This window comes from Pleuronectes platessa, chromosome 20 (genome assembly GCF_947347685.1).
Source record: "Pleuronectes platessa chromosome 20, fPlePla1.1, whole genome shotgun sequence".
In the NCBI taxonomy this organism is placed as follows: domain Eukaryota; kingdom Metazoa; phylum Chordata; class Actinopteri; order Pleuronectiformes; family Pleuronectidae; genus Pleuronectes; species Pleuronectes platessa.
Genome location: NC_070645.1, coordinates 19,851,611 through 19,861,989, shown reverse-complemented (window position 1 = coordinate 19,861,989; position 10,379 = coordinate 19,851,611). Strand labels below are relative to the sequence as shown.

Sequence of the window (10,379 nt, the reverse complement as noted above, 5' to 3'; positions counted from 1 at the left end):
TATTAAAAAAAGGTTTTAGAAAAGTACAAATATCTATTTTAAAATATTTTATGACATAAACGAATAATCAAGATATATCAGCAATTAGTCGATTCTATTTATCAACAAAAATGGTTTGACTAAATATTTCATACCTTCATCAGTGTGATCATGTAGTTAAACATGTGTCATTAAACAGCCTCATTAAGTCTTTTATTTATCTCTGTATAATACTCATTAAATAGTTATTGAAAAAATCATTAAGCCTCGTTATTCATGTTTATTCATTCGTGTATTTGCATTCTGTGATTTCTCCTTGGCTCAGGCTGCAGAAAGTACGTATTCAAATTGATTAATCTCCTGTTTGCTGTCTTTATAAATGGATTAATGGTTTTGTCTATATTGTGTAATATAGTGTATTAGAGTTTATTCAGTTTATTATCATATCACACAGAGAAAATAAGCACTCACACAGCAAACCGAAATTTTAGATCAAGAAATTATTCAAATGTTTGGCAATGAATATTTTGTTGAAAATTGATTAATCGACTATTCATGTCAGGTCTGCTCTCTGCTGCAGTCAGCTGTTCCATCTCTTCTACATGGGATTCAAATTCCATATGCACACATTTTACACAAAGCAGAAAACAAGTGTCAATCACACGTTACCTTGTGACGTGGAGACGATCATAACAGCAGCCAGAGTCAGAAGGAAAATCCAGCGTCCAGAATCCGTGGTCCACATCTTCAAACAGTGACTGGATCAGAGCTGCACTCGTCTTCACTGTTCAGTTCGTTAACTGCTCCGAGTCCAATAGTGACCGAGGCCGGGGGGGCAGTCTTATATGCAGCAGCTTCATGCAAGAAAGAGGAACCACTGCTGTCACCAGCAACGTTTCTGGAATGGAAATATCCGAGCTGCCCCGATGACAAGATGGGAGATAAAGACTCACCCAGACTCAAGAGGTTTTGGAATATGTTGCCATGTCCATATATGATCAGGTTCTTTACCATGTCGTGACAGGGTTTAATCTCTGGCTGCTGTGGTTTCTCTGGTTTCCAGTTGATAAAGCCACGTTCCACTGATGCTTCCATCCAGAGTTCACAGGCGGAAGAATAAAACACGATATCAACGACTTCGTGACAAGCAGCTTATCACAGCAAGAAATGTGAGCCTGTCGACCACAAGCCTCTGAAGTGGATTCAGATATAAAGTTATTCATAATGTTCTTGAAGGCAAAATTTCAACCAGGTCGTTAAAAAATAATCGATTAATAAAGCAATGGCATACTTTTTGAAATGATTAATAAGAGTGTCTTTCTAGTACATAAGCTGAACCAATCACGAGCAGGTTGGTCAATTATGACCTTTCAACCCATTTTTACATCATCAAATAACAAATTAAAACCAAACCTACCGGAAACATCAACATTTGAAAATCACTGAGACACGAATCTCCTGAAATGACCGAAACAGAAAAATGTATTTAATGTGAACTTTGACTTCTTAGTTTGGTCCATGTCCCATCTGCTAACATGGTTGAGATGGTGTTTAAGACCTCGATCAACAACCATCAAGAGGTGATCAAGAATTTTTTACTTCTCTTTAAGAAAACTTTCTTTTCAAACAGTTTCTGGGTTATATAGAGTTGAACTATGAGTACAATTGATTCCTCTTTTGTTATTATTCATCGATTCTCTTTCAATTCTCCTTTTTAAACCCACAGACCTACACCCACTTTCAGGCAGATTCTCAGTCAACCACACCCGGTCAGGTCATTCTCAGTCACTGACTCCCCCATTATTTTAGTTAGAATTGGAACTGAAACAATGACGTCTACTAAACAATATACCTCTGCACTTATTCATAGGCTTTTGCAGCCAACTGTAAAAACACGTAAGCAGATTATACGACCAAAACCTTGATGGAGATAAAGGTGTTTTCTTACTTTTCAACCCAGTTGAGAAGAAATCAAATGGAAAATACTGAATTCATAGGATTCAATAGATTAAATATGGTTCTTTATTTTTGGTTATTTTGGGTTAGAAGTTTCACTGACACGGTTGAAAAACTAAATGTTGCAACAGATCATCTGAGTTCTTTAATTCCGATTGAATTACTGGAAATCTTTGAATTCTGAACTTTCAGCCACTTCCTTATTGGTCTCCAGTTTGATTATAACTCCACAGATCCAGACATTTATCAATGATTACAGGGAGGAGGATCGGTTTCTTTGTGTATGTGTGTGAAACAGAAGGGAATCCCCCAAACACATGTCCCTGCTTGGAGACACACTAAGAATATCACCCACAGACTGGCCAGACGACTATCTTTAGCATCCTGTGCTACTACAATAACCTCAGACACCAGTCATGTTAGCATGACACGATGCCGCAAACCACAAAAGAGGAATTACTCACACACATGGAATGTAGCTGCAGCAAATTAAATTCTTTTACCTTTAAGATTACATAACTGTGTAGTCTTCTGAACTCAGCGCCCCCTACTGGCTTATCTCTGTCTGACGGTCTTCACCAGCGAATGGAGCCGCGGTTACAGCCCAGTTAAAATATGTAGACTTTCAAATATGTGGCTGCTTCTCATATGGCGATAAAAACTGTAGAAGTGTCAGAGAAACTGAAAAACTAACAAGTTGAGATATGACAAAGTGACCGTTCTTTTTAAATAAATAAAGATAGAGATATATAACCAGACCATCAGGGTCAGATGAAACAAAAGCACAGACAGCCCCGAGCGTCATAGTTTGAAAAGAGGAAACTAGTAAAGATGGAGGACACCGTTTCCTTCCACTTTCCAGAAATGAAGCCAGAATAACTGGGATATAAACGCTGCCATTTACACAAGTACCGGCCAATGAGGAAGACGAAGAGAAGCAGGAATAATGAGGAAGAAAGACAAAGGTAAAGACAACATGAATGACTTGATTGATGGTATCTTTGTGTTTGCATCATGCAACTGTCAACTTTTCTATTCGTGTGTCTTTGCATCTATTTTAACCGACACACGAATATGAAAAAAGACAGGAATGACGAGTCCTCTCTTCCTCTTCTTCGTTCTACGCGGCGTGTTCTCCGACAGGGTCACACGGAGTTTCATCATCGCCGCACATGCAAACACGGTGTGAACACGTGACATATTCCTCTACATTCATTATGAAGTTTATAATGAGACAAAAAGGAGTTTAAATTATACATTCTACCAATTTTCAGTCAGTGCATGTTATTAACCCCACAAACTTAAAGTATTATTATTATTTGTTTAGAAAAGAAAGTGTTCACACTGGAACTAGAGGATATTTGGGACGTTTGTTTGAAACATTATATGATAACTCATATTAAAGTACTAATCCCTGCAGCCTGTCAAGTTATTATAATTCAAATTAAGATTTTGTTTTAAGTCTTTCTTGGAACCTTCAAATTATATTAACACCTTTTCAACTACTACACAACGTTAAAATACATTTAGCAATTTATGGATATTTAATAACAAGTACACCTCTTATCCATTAATCTAATTATTATAACCAATTGTGTAAAACTCTAGTGGACATTTCTGGTATTTGTATGAGGAACGTTCAACTCAGTTCAATGCCTTTATTATCAGTGCATAGTTTACACACAACAGATGCACACACACACACACACACACACACATTAGAGTTTAATAAATACATATATAAACAACAGATTTTATAATAATGAAGGGTATTAAAACAGATGAGTATTCATATATCGCACGTGATAATATTGTATAAACTAAATCAGCTGTGTAATCTTAGAATGGTTCAATCAAACCTTATAAATAAATAAATAAATAAATAGTTTTTAAAAGAACCGCGGTGCGAGCTCTCGCGAGATGTGTGCAACAGCGCCCCCTTGTTTGTGGAGCGGCGACGGGCGGTATGAGGAATGTCGCGCGGCTAACGATAGCAACATCCACGAGTGGGGATTTAATTCACTCCCGGTCCTCGGTTCCTCCGGAGCTCGAGCACCAGCTGCCGCGGGACACGACCCCGTCTGTTCCCGCGGGTTCCCCTGCTTCGTTCCCGCCGAGGCGAGCAGCGGCCGCGGCGGAGCCCCGCTACTCCCGGGCAGAGGGGAGCGGCCTGCTTCTGTAGGCGGCTTCCCGGTGCTGCTCAGGCGGCCAGAGCTGTCACGAGAGCCCGCTGCTCCCGCTGGCTGGTTGGTCCGTGCACCGAGAGAAGCGTGGGAGCCGAGAAACCCGTTTTACTCTGATAATCACCCCGTGTCTTCCTCCACCCGCCGCCGCCGCCACCTGCGACCCGCTGCCGCCGGGGTTCCTCCGCCGGGGGCAGCGTCCGGAGCCGGGGCGGCCTGTTTTGTTTTCGAGCCGCCGCCATGAATCTCCGCGAACAATAACAAGAGCCGTGACGAGCCCCCGCAGGCGGTGCACCGCGGAGCCGAGCCGCGCACCCGGCCGCGGGGGATGAGACACGCGCCGTGCGGCACCGCCAGCCTCCGGGACGAGCATGCATGTGGACCGTGGGACCTCCGGGGGGAAAGCTTTGCAGACGGGATCAGTTTGTCACGAAAGCCCGCGTTTGAAGCTCCGAGGCGCTGCGAGCTAACCGACTGTCAGCACCGTTAACGGGCCCCGGTGGAGCAGAGGGCTCCGCGCGGCGTGTATGGAAACCCCCGCCCCGGATCAACCGACGTGTTTACGCACGCCTGTGAGCGCACGGCCCCATCGGCAGCAGCGGTTCTTTTCCAGCCGGGACCCTCGGAGGATGGGTCGGATGTGACTGGGGGCTGTGCTCCGTGCACAGACGGCCGCATGTGTGGCTCTACCGCCGGGACACCGACACCCTGACACCCCCTCTATGCGCCCCGCCAAGCCCCCGGACTCCCGCTGACAGAAGCACGCGCGTGTCCCCGGGTGGCTCTTGTGTGTTTTAACGTATTAACGACTCTCTCTGGAGCGGACCGGAGCCCCGGGGCCAGGCAGCGGAGATGAACCCGGTGAACGCGACCTCTCTCTACGTGTCCGCGAGTCGCTCGGTGCTGCGGTGCGACCCCAGAGACCCCCGGGCCCTCGCGGAGCTCTGCCGGCTGCTGCCCTTCTTCCGTCAGTCCCTGTCCTGCCTGGTCTGCGGTCAGTGCCTTTTATTATTAATCACTTTAATCACGTTCATTCCTGTGTTTGTGTGTGTTTGTGTGTCTGTGTGTGTTTTCTAACGTGCGTTGCTGTCAGCTGTGCGAGCACTGGGGGCGAGCCTTTTAAATAGTGATGCATTCGAGGACAGTTGGAATTATGAGAATCAACTTCTTTTGTATAATTAGATAGATAGATAGATAGATAGATAGATTACTTTATTCATCCCCGAGGGGAAATTAAGTCGTCATAGCAGCCGGTACATTTGAATACAATAAAATACAATACAATAGAATAAAATATAAAATATTGCGGTAGAAAGAATAAAAACAGAAACACAAGATAAAATAGGTAGATAAGTAGTGGAAGTTGGAAGTAGGGAACATGTGGGTTGATGTAAACAAGCAGGTTTTTGAAAGTCTTTCTCTCAAGCACAGATCTATTTTGTCCACATACCCATTGCTCTCCTTTATCCTCCATATTTTGTTTATAGTTATTTCATATATAATAGACATAGTAATACACAAGGTACAAAGAATCATAACCAACAGGGACAGTGCTGTCAGATTGTGTGAAGGTCTCTCACATGTAGACTTTGAATATATCCTCAGAGAATATTTCTTTGGCGATGCTGAACGAATGAAAGCCCATTGTTTTGCCAGTGAGTTCTGTTTCTGAAACGTGACAACAGAGATTCCCGAAGCGCAGTGAACGCATCACAGTTCACAGCTACACCCACCTGACACACCCCCCCCCTCTGAGCGAGCACGCGCTTCACCCCTGGAATCTGTCAAAAAGTTAATTATATCCTCTTTAATTAAAAGAAGGGGAGAAAAACCAGGGTTCAGAACACACCTCTGTATTTGCAGAATTTAAATGTGACCACTCAAGATCCACTTCAGTCTCTGCTGCTGTAAATAAATACAGCCCTGGATTTATTTAGGTTTAATCTTTAATGCATTGGTTTCTCCTCCTCATTCATAATGCAGCGACTCCCCCTTGGTCCCAGTGTGTGGACGAGCTGTGTTGTTGTGTTAGTGTTGTGTTAGTGTTGTGTTAGTGGCTCTTCAGGTGACGCTTCGTTCACCGCTCCTCAGTAAACACACAGACATACGTCGATTTATATTTGAATTATTGATGTTTCATTTTACATTTCCCTGACCGGGTGTGAGGTGACGACCCTGTGAACATTAATAATACATCGATGTGAAAGCACTCCAAAACACTGTGTTGTGTATCTGCGTTGTGCAGTTGTGTTGGGTTTATCCCACCGGCAGCCCTGAGTGTGTCTGCTGGGTGGTTCCATATGAATGGACCTTCATCCTTCCCCCCCCCCCCCCCCCAACCGGTCTGCAGCTGCACTCCCTGGTGACCAGCGTCGCTCAGGAAGCTGGTCTCAAAGAGCGGGTTGTCAGCCGCCGGGCGAGTTGCCACGCTCCACTCAGGTCGGGGGGGTGGGGGGGGGCGTGTATCAGTTCAGGAAGCTACTGCAGCCCAGCAGATGAGGAAGTGATGGTTTGTAAAACGTGTAAAGTTTGTCCGGAGCAGAGACACATTCTGTCGGATGAGGATTTCATTGCCCTGCTTGTGTTGGCAGACGCTGCTGCTTTCTCTGGATCCTCTGAGCGTCTGGGGATTAATCATCGTGTAAGCTGATCTGCACTGTTCCCCTGTGAAGTGTGTTAATGTTATCAATCATCCCCCCCCCCCCCCGGTCTGCAGGTAACCTGCTGCAGGACCCCATCGCCCCCACCGACTCGTCCTGTCAGCACTACGTCTGTCGGGGCTGTAAGGGTCAGAGGATGCAGCTGAAGCCGTCCTGTAGCTGGTGTAAGGACTACTCCCGCTTTGAGGAGAACAGGCAGCTGTCTCTGCTTGTCCATTGCTACAGGAAGCTCTGTCTCTACATCACCCGGTCGCCCCTCGCCCCTCACATAGCCAGCGCCGCCAGCGACTCGCCGGATCTCCAGGCCATCCTCAACGAGGGCCTGAAGTTGGCCGAGAGCGAGCCGGAGGCGGAGGAGGTCTCGGAGTCGGGGGGGCTGTCTCCAACGGCCTCCACCTCGGACGTGCTCCATCCCAACGGAGCTTCTCCTGAGAAGGAGCTCAGGGGGGAGGAGCTGAGCGTCAACGGACTCCATGACTGTAACGGGCTGGTCAGCTCGGACGCTCTGCAGCCCGTCATCATCGACACGGGGGGCGGGGCCGTGAAGCAGGAGAGCTTCTCCTCGGAGATCCCGGTGTGTGTGGGCGTCACCGGGGCCGGGGGGGCGGGGCTCTGTGACATCAGCACCTTCGGGGATGACCTGAAGCAGGGGCCGTTGTTGCTGAGTGTGGAGGAGGTGCTCAGGACTCTGGAGACGGACTCGGACCCGGACCCCGGACCCGAGCCCACCCCCCAGCCAGACTGCCCCCCCCCTGTACCCCAGTCAGGCCTCAACGGGCAGCACGGCCCTTCTGGCCCGGACTCCTCCCGCCTCATCCCCTCCCTCCCCCCAGAGAACAGCCCCCGCCCCCTCCAGTCTCACCCGCAGCCCTCCTTGCAGCCCCCCCCTCAGCCCTCCACGGTCATCCCTCGAGCCCCCCCTCGGTGCCACCGCAAGCGCTCCCGCTCAGAAAGCGACAGCGAGAAGGTGCAGCCTCTCCCCATCTCCAGCCTCTTACAAGGGCCCCCCCTCGGTGCCAACAGCTCCCCCCACCACCCCAACCCTGGTGCCACCACCAAGCAGGAGCCTACGTTTCCTTCAGTCTCCCCCCACCCCCACCCTCACCTGGCCCCGGTGCCGAATGGCGGCCCCCCTAAAGTGGGGAAGACTGTGCTCGTCTCCAACAAGGCACTGAAAAAGACAGTGGAGCATCATGGGTCCACAAAGAAGGCTTACACCAAAGCCAGGCAGGGGGCTCCGAAGCCTCGTGCACAGGCCCGTGACCGCCTGCCCCCTCACCCCCACCCACACCCCCTGACACACCCACCCAGCCCCTCAAAGCCACTGTACAAGAAGCCTGTGGAGAAGAAGGGCTGCAAGTGCGGCCGAGCCACACAGAACCCCTCGGTGTTGACCTGCAGGGGGCAGCGCTGCCCCTGCTACTCCAACCGCAAGGTGAGAACAACACAACCTAACAATACATATATCAACACACTGCAGGTTTGTGCAATTTAACTGACAACTTGTGTTTGTTTACACTGTAAAATAGTTTTATGACGACTTTCTCTGGGGTCTCTTACACGGGAAGAAACACTTCTCTCAAACAGTTTAAATGACGTCTCATCAGACCTGTTGTTATTGTTTATTGTTGTTTTGCTCACAGGCGTGTCTGGACTGTATCTGCCGCGGCTGCCAGAACTCCTACATGGCCAACGGAGAGAAGAAGCTCGAAGCCTTCGCCGTGCCGGAGAAAGCTCTGGAACAAACCCGACTCACGCTGGGAATCAACCTCACCAGTATCACGGCGGCGGCCCTCCGCAGCCCGACCACCAGCTCCCCCGGAAACACACTCCTCAACGTCAGCACCGCCACGGGGGCGCCCGTCACAGCCAGCTTCCTGTCGGGGGCGGGCCACGACAACAGGGGCTTTGACGACTCACTGGAGATGCGGTTTGACTGTTGAGGCTCCGCCCCCCCCTCCTCTGGTCAGTCGTATCGCACATTCCCCCGCCCCGCCCCCAAGGCGTTATCCATCGGGTCGTGCCAGGGACCTTCAGAGGCGGAGCCAGAACAAGGCAGCTACAGTGACAGGCGGTAGTGAGGGTCACCAGCTGGAGACCAGGGGTCGCCCTCCGTCCATCGCCCGGACCTGCACCATGCAGAAGAGAAGAAGGAGAAGAAAGAGGAGATGTAGCGTCACTGTATGTGCAGAGGTTTCATTTCAGTGGGGATAGATTCTGTTCTCTACTATGGGTAACGTGTAGAGCATGTTGTGTAGCTCAGTGGGGGGTGTTGACCTCGGTCACAGCCTCTGTGTGTGTGTGAGTGTGAGAGCGAGTGTGGATGTGTGTGTGTGAGGGGAAGGCTTTGGTTGGAGATGAACATTATTAGCAGGAACAGAGACATCACCATCATCATCAGAGACGTGTAATTTATATAAAGGAAAGAACTTTTTGTACGTGGACTCATCAGTTTCCATCTGAGAAAACATTTTATGATATATTTTATAAGTTAAAATCGATGGAGGCCAGTGCCGAGGCAGAGCTGCTTTGAACCGGAGCATTTTCACACGGGTGGACGTTGACTCGTGTTTTATAAAGATGAGATCATACGAGTCTGTAACGTGAAAAAGTAATGATCATATCTCTGATATCTTAAACTTCAAAGAAGCAGAGAAACTTCTAACTGTCAGGTTTGAATATGAAACCTGACACGATGTTTTTGTGACTAAAAAAAAAAGCCTTTAAATGTGTCGTGGATGAACCGGTGGTGGAGACAGAAGAGGAAACTTCTCTGGTTTGTTGTTGACTGAAGCACTTTCCCCACTTTCTCACCCCGACCACTCATTTTCCAGCCACCACGTGTCGTCCCTGTGTTAAAGTCTCTGGTTGATCGCAGCCTCCTCGCTCTGGGTTTCACCAGATTCAGTTTTCTCAAAGCTCCACTCACGCTGCTAACCCCCCCCGGAGGACTGAAGAAGGAGAGCGCAGCTGGTTTCCTCGTCTTTCTGTTCAGTCCGTTAACAACACTTGCAGTATTTATTGGATGTCCCCTGACGCGAGGACAGGTGTCGGGCTTCGCTTTCCCCTCCTCTGCCTGTCCTGTCTGTCCCTCCGGTTTGGACCGTCTCTGTCTCGGTTGCGTTGCCGTCTTCTTCTTAGTGTTAGTTCCTGGTGTCTCCAAACGATTTTGTGTTCTCCCTCGGGGCATTTAAATACCTGTAATATAACTGTAACATATTTCCACAAAAAAGAAAGAAAATGAAAAACTTACCAACGTGTTGTGTGATTATTCGTTCTCCTTCTGGATGTTGTTGCTTTGTCTCTCTGCAGCTTCCAATGCGCACCAGCAGGGGGCGCAGCATCCCTGTAAACGTCAAACAATGCAACTGAAACAACTTTTTATTACTTAACGTCGCTGCTGCTCTGTCAAATTTTAAAAGATGGAAAAATTGTTTACGAGTTGTTTGTTTACAGGCGTCTTTGCTCCCTCCTTCTTTTAGAAAGTCCATTATCTGTCAGGCTGCTTACAAATTAATGTTAATACTGAATATACGTCATTGTGCATTTTATTTAATGTTTTTTACACATCAAAGTTTTGCTTCGGGTGCACAGGGAATTT

General features: G+C 48.0%; 1 protein-coding gene across 1 annotated transcript; it reads left to right on the top strand.

The window, feature by feature from the left end:
• The first annotated feature begins 4,967 nt into the window (after window positions 1-4,967).
• Window positions 4,968-10,030, top strand: LOC128425669 (E3 ubiquitin-protein ligase MSL2). Its single transcript, XM_053412389.1, has 3 exons — window positions 4,968-5,112; window positions 6,835-8,213; window positions 8,422-10,030. Exons 1-3 carry the CDS (start codon window positions 4,971-4,973, stop codon window positions 8,719-8,721), a joined length of 1,821 nt encoding a protein of 606 aa, XP_053268364.1. The 5' UTR covers window positions 4,968-4,970; the 3' UTR covers window positions 8,722-10,030.
• The last annotated feature ends 349 nt before the right edge of the window (window positions 10,031-10,379 follow it).